General features: G+C 60.7%; 2 protein-coding genes across 5 annotated transcripts in view; both read left to right on the top strand.

Annotated features, from left to right (window-relative positions):
- Window positions 1-11,623, top strand: part of ZC3H3 (zinc finger CCCH-type containing 3) — an 87,512-nt gene extending 75,889 nt beyond the window's left edge. For 2 of the 4 annotated variants that reach the window (XM_038555734.1, XM_038555733.1), the window contains 3 exons: window positions 8,128-8,312; window positions 9,209-9,275; window positions 11,193-11,623. In XM_038555734.1, the coding sequence (XP_038411662.1) occupies window positions 8,128-8,312; window positions 9,209-9,275; window positions 11,193-11,606 (666 nt within the window). In that variant the 3' untranslated portion in view covers window positions 11,607-11,623. Of the gene's footprint in view, window positions 1-8,127; window positions 8,313-8,916; window positions 9,276-11,192 lie in introns of all 4 variants that reach the window. The other 2 variants (XM_038555737.1, XM_038555736.1) reach the window with 1 other exon arrangement.
- A 4,875-nt stretch (window positions 11,624-16,498) lies between these two features.
- On the top strand, window positions 16,499-17,555 carry MAFA (MAF bZIP transcription factor A). Its single transcript, XM_038555104.1, has one exon. The coding sequence runs from the start codon at window positions 16,515-16,517 to the stop codon at window positions 17,553-17,555; it is 1,041 nt and encodes a 346-aa protein (XP_038411032.1). The 5' UTR covers window positions 16,499-16,514.
- Window positions 17,556-18,394: the final 839 nt, after the last annotated feature.

The raw sequence follows: 18,394 nt of genomic DNA, 5'->3' as shown, positions 1-18,394 counted from the left end.
CTCCTTGCCTCCCTTTGAGACTTTCTTTTTGATTCACATATTATTGTTTGATTTCCAAGTGTTTGGATATTTTCCTGTTATCTTTCTGTGAGTGATTTCAAGTTTGAGTCTATGATGGTAGAGAATATACCCTGTATGATTTTAATTATTTTAAGTTTTTTGGGCTTTGTTTTATGGACCAGGATATGCTTGGTATATGTTCTATGTGCACTTGAAAATATACACTCCACTCTTGTTGCATACAGTGTAATGCTTTATAAATGTTGATTAGGTTTTGCTGGGTAAGGGCTTTTTTTTTTTTTTTTTTTAGTTGTTCTCTGTCCTTGCTGATTTTCTATTTAGTTGTTCAATCAGTTGTTGTGAGAGGGAACTTGAAGTCACCACCTGTAATTTTGGACTTGTTTCTTTCTCCATATCTCTCAGCTTTTACTTCATGTATTTCATAGCTCTCTTATCTTGCACATGTAAATTTCAGATTGCTCTGTCTTTGATAGATATTGATCTTTTTATCATTATAAAGTGTGCCTCCCTGTCTGTAATTTTTTCCCTTCTAAGTCTGCTTTATGTGGTATTAATATGGCCATTCCTGCTATCTTTTGATCAGCATTTGCATGATATAACTTACTTCCATCCCTTTGCTTTCAACTTACCTGTCGCATTATATTTGAAGTACCTTTCTTGTAGACAGCAGATATTTGGGTCATGTTTTAAAATTTACTTTGCCAATCTCCATCTTTTATTTGGTATATTTAGGCCATTTACACTTAATGTAATTATTGCTATGCTAGGGCTTACATCTGCAATTTGACTTCTGATTAGTGTCTGGTTTTTGTTCTTGATGTTTTTCACTTCTGTCTTAGGGGTTACTTGAACAATTTTAGAATTTTGTTTTGATTTATCTGTTAGTACTTTTGAGTGTGTATATATTTCTGCATAGCTTTTCTAGTGGTTGTACTAAGCATTCTGTTGTATAACCATAGCTTACCCCTGGTGTTGTCATTTTCCAGTACAGGTGAAGAGTGAAACCGCAGCTACCTTTCTGTGTCTTTACCCCTTACCCATCTGTAACTGCCTTACATATCTCTTCCACAGACATTTAGAACCACAACAGACCCTGACCATTTTTGCTTCAATAATCAAACATAATTTAGGAGACCCAAGAAACATCTGGTACATTTGCCCATGTATCTCAGTCTGCCTTTCTGTTGTTCCAGAGCTTTGTCTTTTATTGTTTCCTTACTGTCTAGAGAACCTACTGTAGCCATTTCTAGAGCAGGTCTGCTCATGACCAATTCTCTCGGTTTTCCTTCATCTAAGAATGTCTGGATTTCCCCACATTCTTGAAGGATATTTTTTACTGACTGTGGGTTTCTGAGCTGATAGGTCTTCCCTTTGAGCACTGGCCCCAGCGGTGCTTAAGGAGAGATCCACTGCCATTTGAACTTTGCCCCCCACAGGTAGTGTCATTTCTCTCTGGCTGTTTGGAGGATTCTTTGTAGCTTTTACAAGTTTGACTGGTGCATTTGGGGGGGAATTTCTTTGCTTTTTTACTGTTTGGGGTTTACTCAACTTCTTGAATCTGTAGGGTTATGTTTTTTTGCCAAGTTTGGGACATTTTCAGCCATTACTCTTGTACTCTTTCTTCTCTCCTTCTATAGCTCTGATGCATGGATGGGACATTTCCACAGGCCCTTGAGATACTCTCCATGTTTGAAAGTCACTCAGATTGGTTAATTCTGTCATTCTGTCTTCCCGCTCACAGAATCTTTCCTCTGTACCTCCCTTCTGCTGTTGAGCCCATACACTGAGGTGGTTATCTGTTTTGTTTTCAGTTATTGTACTTTTCAGTTATAAAATTTCCATTTGGTTCTTTATGTTTTTTTTCTTAGTTGAGACTTTCTATGTTTTCATTGTTTCCAACATGTTTTTAATTGCTTGTTAAAACACATTTATGGGAAAAAAAACACATTTATGGGGGAGCCTGGAGCGCTTGGTCAGTGGAGTGTGCAACTCCTGATTTCAAGGTTGTGAGTTTGAGCCCTGCTTTGGGTGTAGAAATTACTTAAAAATAAAATAAACACATTTGTGGTATTCCTTTAAAATCGTTGTCAAAAAACTCCCAACACCTCTGTTGCCTCGTGCACTGATTATCTGGAATTCCATTCGGTTTGAGGTCTTACCTTTTTCTTTTCTTTTTTTTTAATTTTTTTAGAAGATTTTATTTATTTATTCATAGACACAGAGAGAGGCAGAAACACAGACAGAGGGAGAAGCAGGCTCCATGCAGGGAGCCCAATGTGGGACTCGATCCCGGGTCTTCAGGATCACACCCCTGGCTGCAGGTGGCGCCAAACCGCTGAGCCATCGGGGCTACCCAGGGTCTTACCTTTTTCTAGTATGATGAGTCATTTTTTATTGAAACCTGGACATTTTGACTGTTGTGTTTGAGGGTCTGGATCTTATTTAAACCATCTTTTTCAGCTGGTTTTCTGTGATACCATGGGTGTCTCATCCTTGCCAGGTGGAGGTCCACATCCAGGTCTCCCACTTGGCCTCCACTGACACCTGAGGAACGGCTTCCCTAGTCCTCTTGGGTGGGTGGTAGTCCCTGATTGGAAGGGGAAGGTCCTGCTTCTTCAGGACCTACTGTGGCACCACCCTAGCAAGGCAGGGAGGGATGCTGGGGGCCAGGTCTCCCCACCCAGTCTTTGCTAGCCTGAGTAGGGTGGGGTCACAGTGTTTTGAGGCTTCTTGCTGGCTGGACTACCCTCTATCTGCACCTGTTGACACATCCAGGTTGCTTCTTCAGCCCCAAGTCAGGAATGATAAAGCAGAAGGAAGTCCCAGGGACCCACTTCTACATTGGTCCCTAGGTCTCTTAGAGAACCTTCCTGTGGTTGTCACGTGTGTAGCACCCAGTGCCCCCAGCTACCTGCCTCTGCTGCCTCCTCTGGGTGCTTATTCACTATTTAGGGCCCAGCACAGAGAATCCTGTGCTGTGACATTTCCTGTGTTTGATAAACTTATTGTTTGTAATAATTGTGGATTTACTGAAAAGAGGGAGAGTAGCATGGCACATTCCTGCCAGCCTGACTCCAGGGTCTGTCTGCACTCTGTCCAGTTTCCCACTAATTTCCGTTTTCTGTTCTGGGGTAGCCATTGGATATGGTTATTAGCATTTTGGAATGAGTGACTGTGAGGCCTTGACCCAAGTGACTGCAGGAAGGGACGAGGATGGGTGGCTTCGGGGATGTTCAGAGGGAGAGTGGTTGGGCATAGTCAGAGGAGGGACAGAGAGAGAGGGGATCCGGGACCATCTCCAAGGTGCGCAAGGGGTAGCTTTGATGTGGGAGGGTGGGGAGGCAGTTGGTGAGTCACTGGGGACCTTGGTGAACCACCCCACTTGTGTTGCTGGCAATAGAAGTGGGACCCGGCCCCCAGAAGGGACAGGCGGCATGGCACCTGCATTGGAGGCTACTGTAGATGAGCTAGATGGAAAATTTTGACCAAGGGAGAGCGCTGTGGAGACACAGAGTGCCTGGCCTGGAGCAGGCCGCCAGTGGGAAAGGGCCCTGGGAGCCCCATTGGCTCTGGGGGCAAGCACAGGTGGGCATCGCGGTTGGGCCTGGCCTCCCCTCTCTGGGAGGTGCTTCATGGGGGGCAGGCTGGCATCTTGGGGAACCGTCTGTGTCACAGGCTCCATGGGTGGCCTGTGGGGATCAGGGCTTTAGCGTGTGTCTTCAGCAAGGCGCAGGCCACGGGTCTGGAGGGAGGCTGTCAGCCGTGGTGCACTCTGGAGACAGTTTCCAGGTGGCTTATGCCTGTTCACACTTGTGGACTGGTTTTCTTGACAGCACTTGGTGGTGACATTCAACATCCTTTTTCCTCTTTGAACAGTTGCAGGACAAGAAGTTACTTCACTGTATTTTTTAATTTGCCTTTACTGGACTCACGGCTCAGGGAGGCCAAACGCCTTCCCTGTGTTTAAACCTTTTGGACCTTTCCTTCTGAAAAACACTTGGGGTTCTGTTGGTCTTCTTAGGTGCAAGTGGGAGCAGTTTTCCACTGGATTGGTTTTTTTTTTGCTGATTCACAGGAAATTTATAAAGTATGAAATATAAGTATGAACAGAAAAATACATCAGATATTCTGGACATTAGCCTTTTGTCAGTCCTAGAAGTGGCAAATATCTTCTTCATGGTTTATTTTGAAGAACAGAAGTTCTTGATTATAATGGAAATGGTTTTACTGGTCTTTGCTTACAGCGGGCACCCTTGTGTCTTGTAGGCAAACTCTCGCCACTTTCCAGAAGCCCCGTGGGCTGGCCCTTCCCACGTGGGCCTGTCTCCTTTGTTCCAGGTGTCTGGTGTGAGGTCAGGGTGCCTTGCAGTGGAAAGCCCGGGACCCGCGGGGCTGCAAGCGGCTCCCCTGAGGTGGGGCCCTCGGCTCCCCCTGTGTACCTAGAGCCGGGCCTGTGGCCTGGCTAGTGTTCCCTCCCCTCATCCTTCTCACCGCCGCTGTCACCACCCCTGCTCCCTCGCCTTCCAGAGCTCTATTGTAGATCCAGTGTAAGTAAAACAAAAAAAGTTGGAAATTTGATTAAAATTGTCCTAAATAGTGTCTCTGTTCGGTGAGACTTGGTCCCGTCTTCCTGCCCAAGAGCAGGCATCTGGCTCCGGTCACACAGGCCACTTCTCGACGCCACTCACTGAAGTGCTTTGTCTTTGTGAGACTTGTTGCTGTCTTTTTTATTATTATTATAAATAACATTTTCAGATTGTATTTTTTCACTGTTCATTGGTAGACATGCAATTCTTTATACTGACGTTGTCTCCAGGAGCCCAGCTAAACTGTATTAGTGATGGTTACAGTGAACCCAGACTCTCCGACTCTCGGACTTCCTACATAAACAGGTATTTTGCAGATAAGGGCCACTTTCCCTCCTTGGAACACAGATGTGTTTTCTTTCTCTTTGCTGCCTCGGCGCTAACTAGTGATGGTTGTGGGCTTCTTGCCTTTCCCCCGGGGTGAATGATGCTTTCTGGAAGGTTCTTTTAAGAAACTCTTTATACTGGGGCGCCTGGGTGGCTCAGTGGGTTGAGTGTCCCAACTCTTGATGTGGTCTCAGGTCATGATCTCGGGGTCATGGATCGAGCCCTGCATCAGGCTCTGTGCTGGGGAGGGGGTGTCTGCTTGAGACCCTCTGTCTCCCTCTCCCTCTGTCCCTCCCCCAGTGTACTCTCTCTAAAATAAATAAATCTTTTTTTTTTTTTTAAATAAACCCTTTATCTTAAACTAAGGTAGTTCAATCAGTAATCTGCTAAACTTTGAATTAGTGCTGAATTTATTAAACACTTTTCGTATCTAATGAAGTGATTATACGATTCCACCGTGTGGTCTGTCAATGAGCCGATTTCTGCTCGTTGACCCTCCCCACTCCTGAGGTAAAGCCAGCCTAGTCCTGCGGTACTCTACGCCCGAATCCCCAGGCATGCGTGAGGACGGCCAAGTGTTGCTCAGTGATCTCACCTGCTCGGGTGCTGCCCTCAGGGTTGCTCCAGCCTGCAAACGGGCTTGAGGAGCGCCCACTCTGCCCCGGGCCGTGCACCGGTTCCCTCACGGTGGGCTCCTTGGACCTCTGGGAGAACCCACAGTAAGACCCTGGGCTGCGCTCACTCTGACTCCCATTCACTTGTGGTCCTGGAAACATTCACTCGGGTTCTGTTTCTCTCCTGACAGGGTTTCTGGAACTTGTCAGTTCCATCCGTGTTTTCAGGTTCACTGGCATAAAGTTTGTTGGTGATGTCACGCTGGGGCCGTTTCTCTGCGGCATGGACCGTCAGGGCACATCCGTTCTAATGCTGCTGTGTCCCTCTTCTCTCTGATTCATCGTATTGGACAAAGTTATTAATCTCTTCCACGAACCGACTCTTTGCCCTTTTGGTTTTTGCTGTTCTTTTGTTACTTCATTTTATTTCTGTTCTTACCTTGTATTTCCTTCCCTCTGCTGAGTGCTGAGCGTGGGTCATCCTGCTGCTCCCCCCAAATGCAGAGTGCCCCCCCCCCAGCTAACAGAGCCCCAGCGCTTCTCACCATTGTTTCCTATTTGACCCGGCAATTAGTAGTATCTTTCTTAATTTCTGGGCCTTTCAGGGATTTCCTGGGGCTTCTGTTTGGTGGTTTGGCTTTGCCCTTTCCTTAGCGGGTCGGGTCTACGTGAAGATGACAGGCCTTTGGAATTGGGAGACTCTGTTTGTGTCCCGTGTGCTTCCGAGCAGACGTGGGCCATCATTGTGCTGCCTCGTCAGTTCCTGGATGATTCGAGGTCCTCTTTACATCTGACCCCAGATGTTGGCTGTTCTAGTTCAGAGCAGCACCGTCCAGTAGGAAGACCTGCCAGACTCGAACCCCGTGTGAGATTTCAAGTGTTCTAGTAGCCACCTTAAAAGAGTAAAAACAGAACAGATGAAATGAATTTTAGTTACTCTGTCTCATGTTTCAACATGCAATCGGGGAGGAAACCTCACTGTGGCCTTTCACTCTCTCCCGTCTTCACTAAACCTGTGTTCCCGCCTTGGCTCGGGACAGCACAGGTCCAGGCACCCGCCTCCGTCTCTCAGCATGTGCTTGGCATCCGGGGACCTGGCTGTTGGAGGATCCTGCTGGCAGCGGGTCTCCTCTTGTCCAGTGCCAGGCCCTCTCCACCCACGCAAACTGCCCTCCTTCCCCAGCAAGACCCTACCCACTGGGCCCACGGCCCACGCTTGCCGCGGTGCCTCAGTACCTCTGTGGGTGGGCCCCACGAGGCTTCAACCCCATGTGGAGGGCATAGGCAATTGAGCACGTGAGCAAGCATTAGCCTTCTCTCGGGGGCAGGGGTGGGTCTGGTGTGGGGGTGCAGTGGGTGTTCAGGGGTCCTGCTGCCTGCCCAGTTGGCCCTGCTGTTTCCACACCAGCCCCCATGCACCAGTGTGAGGAGCTTCTAGCCTCCTGGTGACAGCGAGGGGGGCAGGTGTAAGGCCACAAATGGGGCCAGTGCCCAGATTCTGCTCCAAGAAGGGGCACATGCCCCATGGGGTCCTCAGCCAGGCTCTTTGTCCTGGGTGCTGGGAACAGGACCAAGATTGGGACTCTGGGGACAAGTTCCCAGGAGGGAGGTTTCGGGGCTTGGTGAGAAGTGGTTCAGCTGGTGCACAGCCCCAGTATTGGGTGTGAGCGCTGCAGCACCCAGGCTGGTTTTATTTATTTATTTTTTTTAATTTTTATTTATTTATGATAGTCACACACACACAGAGAGAGAGGGAGTGAGGGGCAGAGACATAGGCAGACGAAGAAGCAGGCTCCATGCACCCGGAGCCCGACGTGGGACTCGATCCCAAGTCTCCAGGATCACGCCCTAGGCCAAAGGCAGGCGCCAAACTGCTGCACCACCCAGGGATCCCCCCCAGGCTGGTTTTAAACTGAGCTCTGGGTAGGATTGGTGGGCACTCTACAGTGGTTCTTGTCTGGGACTGTGTCTCCCGTTGCCTGGTCCAGCATGAGGGGCTGGTGGAGATCTGACGACCCCTCCCCTGGAACGGCCTCAGGCAGGATGTGGGTGCATGGCAGGCCTGTAAAGGGGCCTATCACTCCCTCAAGCTCCCACCCCCGGAAGCAGATGGGCCAAGGAAAGGCAGGCCGTGGGCAGAGCTCCGTGGTTCCCTGTGGCCCTGGTGGGCAGAGCTGAGGCCTCGTGTTGCACCAAGCACCTGCTGGATGGCGCGCCCCACAGTGGGTATAATTAGCCACCATGACAGGTGTGGTGGATCGGGTGTGCCGCTGGCCTCAGCTGACCTGGGCACCCCTGGGCTTGAAGCCTAAACCCCATGCAGTGAGGTCCCCCGGGCACTGAGCCTCTGTCCCCGTCTTCTGCTAGGATGGGTGGGCTGCAGTCAGGAATCCCCATGGCAGCTGAGCGAGACCCCTAGGCCAGCCTGGTCCCTGTCTTCAGTCCAGGCCCAGGGCCCACCAGGCAGTGCTGGCACCACCAGGGTGGCGCCCTCACCGTGCTGATTGCTCAAGGGGTGTGGATAGGAGGGGGCGCAGGCCACTCTGGGCTCACCCCGCTGACCCTCTTCCCTCCCACAGTGCAAGAAGAAGCACACGCTGCTGTGCCCTGACTTCTCTCGCAGGGGCACCTGCCCCCGGGGTGCCCAGTGCCAGCTGCTCCACCGCAACCAGAAGCGCCTCGGCCGGCGGGCAGCCTCAGCCCCAGCCTCGGAGCCGGGTAGCGCGCCTCCCAGGAACAAGGCCTCCTCCAGCCATGGACCCAGGTGACAGGGACAGTGGGTGCCGTGTGGGTAAGCTCCAGGAATTGTCTGGAAGCAGCCCCTCCCTGCTCTCGGCTTCTCATGGGGAGCCTCTCGCCCCTTCCTAGCTCTTAAGGCTTCAGACCCCAAAAGAAACCTCAGTTCAGAGTTGAGGCTCAAGTGACCCCTAGAGGTGCCCACCGGACGTCCCCAGGCTGGACAGAGCTGAGGACGTCCCCAGCCCAGACCAGCCTCTGTGGAAGCATGGGGCTCCGCAGCTACCCCCAGCTACCTCCGCAGCTCCCACTCCCCAGCAGAGGGAGGCTCCTGGGTGATGCTCGTGGCTGGGGCCCCACGGTGTGCTCACCGGTCTTGTGAGTGGGGTGCTGAGAGCAGGGTCAGGGAGGAGCGGGGTTCCCTGGCCGGGCTTGCCCCGCTGCTTCGGGCCAGAGGCTGCGTGTCATCACCAGCCTGTCCTCTGGGGTCAAGGGCTGGCCTCAGAGCCGGATGGCGGTGCCCCGTGGCTGCTGGGACAGGTGCCGCGCAGCTGGTCGCCAGCGCCCTCTGGACCCCAGCCCTGCCGAGCAGCTGCCCACCCTCACACTTCTGCCCCCTTCCTTTCCTGCAGGAAGTCCTCGGCTGCCCAGCGCCCCACCAGACAGACGCCCAGCTCCCCTCCCTCCTCCCCTCGGGTGTTAGCTGCAGCCTCGGGCTCCCCCCTGTCATCAAAGCCACCTCCCTCTTCCCCCTCTCCCTCCTCCCCCCTTTCCCCTCCCTCCTCCTCCTCCCCCTTCTCCCCCTCCCCTTCCACCCCCTCCCTGTCCTTGGACCAGGAGGAGCTGTCTCTCCAGGAGGAGGCTGCCTCGCCAGCGACGGGCTCCGGCAGCCTCTCCAAGCTGCCCTCCTTCATCTCCCTGCAGTCCTCGCCGAGCCCAGGAGGCCAGCCCAGGGCCCGGACCCCCAGGAGCCCCCCAGCCAGGGACTCAGGTAGGTAGCATGGCCCTGGGGGCCCGGCGTGGCACAGCCAGGGGCTCTTCTTTCAGTGCCCACCTCAGACCCCCCGGGTCAGAATTCGCAGGTGGGGCCTGGATGCTGTGTGAGCGGCCGGCACAGGCTGGGTGCCGCTGGCCACGTCCCCCGCTGGCAGGTGCGCGCCTCCCGGGGCAGAGCTGGCCGACGTGCGAGCACAGCCGCGGCCACGCGCAGACCACCCCAGCCGAGGGCTGATTTAATTAGAAAGCACCCATTTCTGTTAATTTGTTCTGGAAGATCACTGCGCGCTCCTGGAGAGAACAGATGTTCCCTCTCCCCTGATGAACATTTGGGGCTTGGTAAATGGCTCCACTCAGCCTTGTTTAGGAGAGAAAAGAGGATTTTATGGCTGCAAACGACCCTTTCTGTAAACATTTTACAGCTCTCCGCGCGTTTGAGTGACGATAAACCCCACGCAGCTCGGCGGGCTGCAAATTTGCGACCATACGGCTATCATTTTATTGTCATATTTCACGGTCGTAACGTTAATGGAAGATGCTTGCCGCAGCCTTCTCTAACGGCTCCGCTGAGCACACTCAAACGCCTGCCTCCGAGGGGCTGGGCCGGCGCCCGTGTGCGGCCCCCACTGCGGGGCGCAGAGCTGCAGCCAGGCCTCCACCTGCCGCCGGGACTAGGGCAGCAGCCCCCTCCATCTGGGCGGGCCTCCGGGGGGCGGGGAGCAGGTGCCCCCCAGGCAGCCAACCCCAGAGTCACTGGAGGCCAGCAGGGTGGGCAGGGCCCCGGGGGCTACAGAGCCCCCCCCCCCCCCTCCCGAGCCTTCATTTCCTGCTCGGGCCTCCCCCGACCGGCCAGGGCCCAGAGCCGGAGGGGCAGGCGGAGGAGGGCCTGGGAGGGCTCTGGGGCAGGAGGCCTGGAGCCCCTGCTGGGCCTGGCTCTGAGCTCTGGCCTGGCCAAGCAGATGACGGGAGTCCTCTGTCCTGTCCTGTCGTGGGGTCCCAGGGGAGAGGCGGGCTCTCAGGGAAATGTGGATGGTGCCATGCCATGGGCAGCCACATGGAGGCATCCGTGGTCAGTGGGGAGCCAGCCGGAGAGGTGGCCTGAGTATTCACAGCACAGGAGAGGCGCTGAGTCCCAGCGTGCGTGGGGCCCCCAGGTGGAGCCCCCCCTTGGACTGGACTTTCTGTCCTCAGGCCCCCTGCTCTGCTGCGGGAAGCCCTCCTTGCCCCTCCTGCCCCCCCTGCCCTCCTGTGCCCCCCTTGCCACCCCCTGCCCCGCCTGCCCCCCAAAACCCTCTCCTGCCCCCTCGCCCCCAGCCCCTCCTGCCCTCCTGCCCCCTGTCCTCCTGCCCCAGCCCCTCCTGCCCCCAAAACCCTCTCCTGCCCCCTCGCCCCCAGCCCCTCCTGCCGCCCAAGCCCCCCTCCTGCCCCTGCCCCCTGCCCTCCTGCCCCCTGCCCTCCTGCCCCAGCCCCTCCTGCCCCTCCTACCTCCAGGCCCTGTCACTCTGTACAGGCACCAGGTCCCTCCCACCCCTGCCCAGCAGCTGCTCCCGTGCCCTGGCTCCTGAGGTTGAAGGCACAGTGCAGCCGCCAGGTGTGCGTCTGCAGCCTTGCCGCAGGTGTGAGTGTGCGCCCTGTGTCGGGCCTGCGCGGGGCCAGCACCTGGTATTTAAGCCCCGCACAGGCTGTTGCGGCTCCCGCGTGTGACCCGGCCTGCGCTGCTGGACCTGTGCTGCTGGACCGCGGGACCTGCGGGATGGGAATGGGCAGGCAGGGGGCGGGAGGGCTGCTGATGAAGCCACCCCCCCCCCGCCCCCTGCAGGCCTGGGCCTGACCCAGAAGCTTTGGTAGTGGGGGGGTATTCCTCCCCGGCTGGGGGGTTCCCAGCACCTGACCTTTGCCCCTCTCGGAACAGGGAAGACTCTGCACATCAAGCCCCGTCTGTGAGGGCCCGGGGGGCCAGCCTGTGCCTACCTCAGCCCCTCGTTCCTGGAGACAAGGAGGCTCCTGCCTGCCACTGCCCCAGAGGAGGGGCCGCCTGCCACCGAGTCCCCCCCCTGGGGCCCCGGGGTTGTTGCTCTGCCCGCCTGGCTCTCAGTCTTCCGTGACCAGTGTGGGCCCCGGGCTCGCCGTCTCCGTGGGCCCGCTCTGCCCAGCCAGCCCCTTGCCTACCGCCCACCCCGGGTCCTCAGCCCCACACCCTCCACACAACCCAGCCTCCCGCCAGGCCTGCGCCCACTGTGGGTGCAGCAGCAGCTGTGCAACGTACCCCACCTTCCCCCAGGACTCCTGCCAGGCTCCCTGGTGGGTGTTTTATGTTCAGCAATAAAGATTCTGTCCTGTGTCTGCCTGGCTCTTCTGGCTGCTGTCGCGTTGCCACCCGGCCCTGCTGCACACCCGCCCGGACGGACACACTTGCCCACAGACCCCAGAGGCGCCCCCCCGACGAGGGGACCTGGAGGCCTGGGCTTTGAGGGGTGCCTCGCAGAGGAGGAAGGGCTGGCCACAGGCCCTTGGCGGCCACAAGGGCCCTGGGCAGGATCGTCGGCTGTCCTCCCCGCTGCCTGAAGCGCTCAGAGGGTTGGGCACAGCCTGTTTCCCCGTGGCCAAGCCCACGTGACTTGGTGAGAGGCCCAGGAGGTGGTCCAGGGGACGTGTTGGATGCGACGGACTGGGCCAGGGTCCCCCAGGCTAAGGTTCCTGACCCAGCCCCTCCTCTGGGTGTCTTGGGACAGTGGCTGGGCCAAGGACTAGGACGGAGGGTGGGCGGGGCCAGCTTCTCTAGGCGCACACCCCCCACGCCGGAGCATCTGCACCGCTCAGGGGCCCGGGACAGATCCTGGGAGGCCAGGGCCAAGGCCTAGGGGGGGCACACGGCCATTCCGGGTGTTCTGTGCCACTGCACGCCCGAGCATGGGCCTGCTGCTGCCTGGAGTTGGGTCCACCGCCCGACCGCCCCTCCTCCGCCTGTCCCTTGCGGGCCAGGGGGTGCAGCCCCGGGCCACTGCCCGCACCATGTCCTCTCGCCCCTTGGCCAAAGCGGATCCCTCCTCGGCCCCGGCCACACCCCCGGAGGCCACGATGAGGATGGGGGGTGGGGGGGATCCTGCTCCCTGCCAGTCCAGGTCCGGGAGGGGTGGCATCGCTGTGCCAGCCCCAGAGATGATGGGTTCCAGGGCTGGTTCATCGCAAGGAGCCCGGCCAGCGTCTGTGGCCGCAGATGGCCAGCCGAGAACAAGACGTCCACCTGGACAGATGGACGGATGGAGAGACACCCCTGCTGGGCAGCCTGCTGTGAGCTGTGGCCCCCCCAGGCCCTCCCCCCGCGCGGCCTCCCTGCCCTGCCATTCAGGGTGAACACACCCACCACGGGCTGCTGGGTGCACTGGGGGGCTCCCCACAGTCTGGGGGCAGCTGGACGGCCCCCAGCCTGCCCGCCCGGTGCAGGAAGCCCCCCCACCTGCCGTGGGCCAGCAGGGAGGCCTCGGGGAGGGCTGGCACTCGGGGAAGCGGGAGGTGCCCGGCCAGTGGTTGTGGGCCCGGGCCTAGCTTGCCCACACTCCCCGCGACCCATCGGGGGACCTCGCAGACCTCGGGGTCGGTGCGGTCAGGGTCTGCCCCTGAGCAGGGAGGGGGTGGCCCCCTGGGCCGAGCACGCCCACTGGTCACTCTGGCTTCTCGAGCCCAGGAGCAGGCCAGCAGAGACCCTCGGGGATGAAGTGCTGGTCACCTCTGCCACACCTGGGCCCACCCCGACTGACCAGGGTGCCGCTGGGGTGACGTGGATTCCGGGCAGAGCCTCTGGCCTTTGCCGAGAGCGCAGCATGAACTCCTCCAGGCCTTGGAAGGGCCACCCCGACTTCTCGACTTCTCCATCCGAGGCCCAGGCCCTCCTGGGGTGGCCCTGGCGTGCCGGGTCACGGGACTTCCCGAGACTGGCCTCACACGGATGTGGAGCCCCCTGAGGGCGCCAGGCCGGCTGGTGGACCGGCTCCGACCCTGACCCTCCGAGCTGGAGGCGATGCACTGGGCCCCAATAGATGGGAGGTGAGCTCGCAGCTCGGTCGCGTCTAAGCTCAAAGCTGGGGGGTTGGTAGTCTCCGGGTGAAGTGAGGAGCCTGAAGTGGGAGCAGTGAGGGGGGTTGGACGGAGCCTGGCCTCACCGGGGGCGGAGGAAGCTGATTGGGGAGCGGAAGCCCTTTCCCAGGGCGGTGCCTGGAGCACAGTTTCAAGGGCGAAGGCGGGGATCCCTGGGTCAGCGGTTTAGCGCCTGCCTTTGGCCAAGGGCGCCATCCTGGAGTCCCCTGATCGAGTCCCACATCGGGCTCCCGGCATGGAGACTGCTTCTCCCTCCTCCTGTGTCTCTGCCTCTCTCTCCCTCTCTCTGTCTCATGAATAAATAAATAAAATCTTTAAAAAAAAAAAAAAAAAAGGGCGAAGGTGCCCCTAAGTGGGGAGGAGGTGGAGAGGGGCCCTCTGGGGGGCTGAGCAGCAGGGCGGCTGGGATGCGGGTGGGCGCCCTCCCACCCCTCTGGCCTCTCCCCTGCTCTGCGGCTCCCGCCTGGCGGTCCCCCCACCCCCCGCCCTGGGAGGCCCAGGACCTGGCTGACTTTGCCCCCCACAGACGCAAGCCTCGACTCAGGGCCCGGTGGGGGCAGCTCCGGGGACCCCCAGCCCCCAGGCAGCGGGCCCGGCTCCTCAGACCCCAGGCGGCAGCCCGAGCGGGCAGGTGTCCTGCACTGGGGAGCCCGCCCCCGAGACCGCCAAGCCCAGCAAGACCCTGGACCCCAGGCACTGAGCTAGTTGACGTGGGTGAAGTCGCCAGGCGTGGGCACCGCTCCGTAGCGTTGCGTCACTTACTGGGGTGTCACTGCGAGGCGTCCCCACCGGCCTCTGGGTGCTGGGTGCACACAGACCTGCCAGGCTCCGCTCACCCTGCAGGGCCCCCCGCTCTGCAGGCCCCTCACCCTGGGGAGCAGCCCCCGCTGCCGGGAGCCCACCGCCACCACCAGCCAGGCCTCACCCCTGCCCGGCCCTCCCGGCTGCAGGGAGCCCTCGAGGCCTGGGCGAGCAGCCCCCCACGGAGCCCAGGAAGCTCAGGAAGCTCTGGGGCCTCCCGCTCCCTCCCAGGAGCCGCCCGGGGCGCGGGCCAGGTCCCAGGCAAGATGTGGGGTGCGTTTAGTGGGGAGCCAGGGCACGGCCCGAGGAACTCCCCTGGCTGGAGCACTGTTGGGGAGGCCTGAGGCCCCAGAAGGCCACAGGGACAGGAAGGAGCAGCGTCCTCTGGGGCCACCTGCCGTGGCTGCTCCGGGGCCACCGAGGCTCAGGGTGCACGGCACGCTGTCCCTCGGCCACCACAGGGAGGTGCTTGGTGCCGGCGTCCAGGGCGGGAAGTCCAGCACCTTCCCTGGGCTGGAGAAGCCCACCCTGTCCGCGACGTGGCACGCTGCAGGGGTGAGACCCCCCGGAGCCTGCGGGCGGGACCCCGGGCCCCTTTCCCACAGGACCCTCCGTGACTGGCGAGGAGAGAGCCCCCAGGGAGGGCAGCCACAGGCGGGAAGCTGGGGACCTCCTGGGGGCTGCTGCACCTTGGGGGGCTTCTCCTCCTGAGGCCCCAGAGCAGCTGAGAGCTGAGGGCAAGCCTGCTGGCGAGTCTGACCCCAAGGCCAGCGCCGGAGCCAGTGGGGACACAGTGGCCCGCTGGGCCCCAGGCCGCCTCTTCCCCAGGGCAGTGCATGAATGAATGGCTGCAGAAATGAAGAAACGCTACGTGCCCAGTGGATGAGTCTGTGTGATGGCGAGGAGGCCCAGCAGCCTGGGAGGCAGGACACCTATCCCCACTTGGCCTGGACTAGGTGGTGGCTGAGGGTGCGCCTCCCTCTGAACTCGTGAACTGCCAGACCCACAACCCACCCAGCCTGCACCCAGGGGGGGCCTCGCTTCTGGCGCTGAGCCATGGGGCAGTGGGGGGCAGGAGGGGCCAGTGAAGGGCTCTACCCGCACCTGGGGGATGTAGGGACGAGGAGGAAGGGGTGAGTGGTGCCCTCCGGGCACAGCGGGCACGGCCACCCCATGACATCTTAGGAAGTGGGGTTTCCCTCCCATTTGTATGAATTTTTCTTACCATAAAATAGTAAGCATTTATGCCTGGAACAACATAAAAACAAGCGACCCTAGTGACTTCCTGCCCAGTTCCTTCCAGAATTTTCTCTCTATGCACAACTGATTACATTTAAGATTGAGTTTGTTGATTGTAATAGCCCTACAGCAGCAGCATGGAAAACCCGGGGGTCACCAGGCTCGGCCACGCTGAAGCCCGGCGGGCCCCTCCCGGCGACGCCCCCGCCCCGCCCCGCCCCGCGCTCCCCGCGCCCCGCCCCGCCGCACCTGCGCCCAGCGGTGGAGCCGCGGAGCCGACGAGGTGCCAGCAACTTTGTTGACTACATTCCTGCGCCCGCCCGGACCGCGGGGCTAAAAATAAGCGGCACTCCCCTCGCCGCTCCCGGCGGGGCCCCGGCGTCCGCAGCCGGAAGGTCCCGGCGCGCCACGCTCCCGGGGCTGCGGGGAGGCCGAGCCACCAGGCGCCGTCCGCTCCCGGTCGCGGACGCGGGGCCCCGAGGCCGCAGGCCCGCCCCCCGCGCGGCGCGCCCTCCGCGCCCCTCGGGCCCGCGCCCTCCGCGCCTGCAGTGCTCCGCGGCGGCCACCAGAGGGCTCCGCCTCCCCCCCCCCGCGGCCGGCGCGGCCGCACCCCTTCCCACAGCTGTTCCCGCAGGAGATTGACAGCTGGGCTCCGCGTTGTCATGGGGATAGGCAAATGAGGGCGGCGGGTCTGGGGCTCCGATTGGCCTGGAGGCTCGCGCCCCTCCCAGGGAGGCGGGCCCGAGCGCCCGGCTCTATAAAGGGGAGCGCGCGGCGCGGCGCCGGGCCGTGGAGGCGGGGCCGCTTGGACGCGGGCTGGAGCGCGGGGAGCCCGAGCAGCCCGAGGCGGCGGCCGCACCGCCTCCCGCGCCGCCACCCGCCCGGCGGCCGACGCGGGGACGGGGAGCGCGGCCCGCTGCGTCCCCCCCGGGTGCGGCCGGGCGCCCCGAGCGGCGGCGGCCCCAAGTTGTCCGCGCGAAACTTTTCCCCGCGCGTCCGGGCGCCGCCCCCACCGGGCCCCGCCGGCCGTGCGGAGCGAAGGGGGGGGAGAGGCCGCGGCTCCCTCCCCCCCCGGCGGGCGCAGCCGGCGCCCCGGGCGATGGCCGCGGAGCTGGCGATGGGCGCCGAGCTGCCCAGCAGCCCGCTGGCCATCGAGTACGTCAACGACTTCGACCTGATGAAGTTCGAGGTGAAGAAGGAGCCGCCCGAGGCCGAGCGCTTCTGCCACCGCCTGCCGCCCGGCTCGCTGTCGTCGACGCCGCTCAGCACGCCCTGCTCCTCCGTGCCCTCCTCGCCCAGCTTCTGCGCGCCCAGCCCGGGCACCGGCGGCGCGGGCGCGGGGGGCGGCGGGGGCGGCGGCGCGCAGGCCGGGGCCGCGGCGGGGCCGCCGGGCGGGGGCCCGGGCGCCGGCGGGGGCGCCGCGGGGAAGCCGGCGCTGGAGGATCTGTACTGGATGAGCGGCTACCCGCAGCACCTGAACCCCGAGGCGCTCCACCTGACGCCCGAGGACGCGGTGGACGCGCTCCTCGGCAGCGGCCACCACGCGGGGCACCACGGCGCGCACCACCCGGCGGCCGCCGCGGCCTACGAGGCCTTCCGGGGCCCGGGCTTCGCGGGCGGCGGCGGCGCGGACGAGCTGGGCGCCGGCCCCCCGCACGGCGCGCACCACGCGGCGCACCACCACCACCACGCCGCGCACCACCACCACCACCACCACGCGGCCGCGGCCCACGGCGGCGCGGGCCTGCACGTGCGCCTGGAGGAGCGCTTCTCCGACGACCAGCTGGTGTCCATGTCGGTGCGCGAGCTGAACCGGCAGCTCCGCGGCTTCAGCAAGGAGGAGGTCATCCGGCTGAAGCAGAAGCGCCGCACGCTCAAGAACCGCGGCTACGCGCAGTCGTGCCGCTTCAAGCGCGTGCAGCAGCGGCACATCCTGGAGAGCGAGAAGTGCCAGCTCCAGAGCCAGGTGGAGCAGCTGAAGCTGGAGGTGGGGCGCCTGGCCAAGGAGCGGGACCTGTACAAGGAGAAATACGAGAAGCTGGCGGGCCGGGGCGGGGCCGGCTTCCCGCGGGAGTCCTCGCCGCCGCAGCCGCAGGCCGGGCCCGGCGGGGCCAAGGGCGCCCCCGACTTCTTCCTGTGAGCGCGCGGCCCCCGGCCGGACTCCGCGCCCCGCGCCCCGCGCCCCCGGCTGGGCCGTCGGACGGGGCCGGGGCCAACCCCCTCGGGCGCCCGCCTGCCCGCCGGCCGCCTCACCTCCCTCGCCCGTTTTTACGACTCCTTTTTAAAGCGATCTTATTTTCGAAGCATTTCTATTTATTTTGCTCGGTGATTAGGACACGGAACCCCGGAGGAAGCCCTCGGACGTCCGCGTGTCCCAGCATGTGTCGCTCGCTCGCTCGCCCGCCCGGAGGGGCCCGGTCCCTGCCTGCCCGCCCGCCCGCCTGCCCCCCGCCCCGCCGGCGTCCCCTCCAGACGGAACCGCGTCCAGCCCTGCTGCCCTACTGTGCTCACGGGGGGAGGGGCGCGCCGCGCCGCGGGGTGGGGCTGGCCCGCCCGGACTCCCCTGCTGCTATTTCTCTATGCACCAGATCGTATTTATGACTCCCGGGGAAATATATCTTATTTTAATCTTCAAGAGAAGCGGAAGGGGGGGGGGAAGTAATGCACAGTATTTCTAGCAAACAAAAAAAAATTTTTTTTTTAAAAGGAGGTTTCAGCTTGAATCTCCTGGCATGGGGGCGAGTGAAGAAAGTGTTTTTATTTTAATTTAAATTGTGTTTTGTTGGTGGAACCTTTTTTTTTTTTAAAGCCCAGTGGCTTTTTTGGACAAGCCAGTGGGGAGAAGGGAGCGTGGCCACTGGCCGCTGGATCCCTGCAAGACAGCCAGGCCCCTGGCCTCCAGCGGGTCCTGCGCTCCTGCCGGGCCTGCTCCCGCCCAGCGCTCTGAGCGGGAGGCGCGGAGTTGTTGGAAGTTTTTCT

This window comes from Canis lupus, chromosome 13 (genome assembly GCF_011100685.1).
Source record: "Canis lupus familiaris isolate Mischka breed German Shepherd chromosome 13, alternate assembly UU_Cfam_GSD_1.0, whole genome shotgun sequence".
Classification (NCBI taxonomy): domain Eukaryota; kingdom Metazoa; phylum Chordata; class Mammalia; order Carnivora; family Canidae; genus Canis; species Canis lupus.
This window is presented reverse-complemented; position numbering and strand designations above follow the sequence as displayed.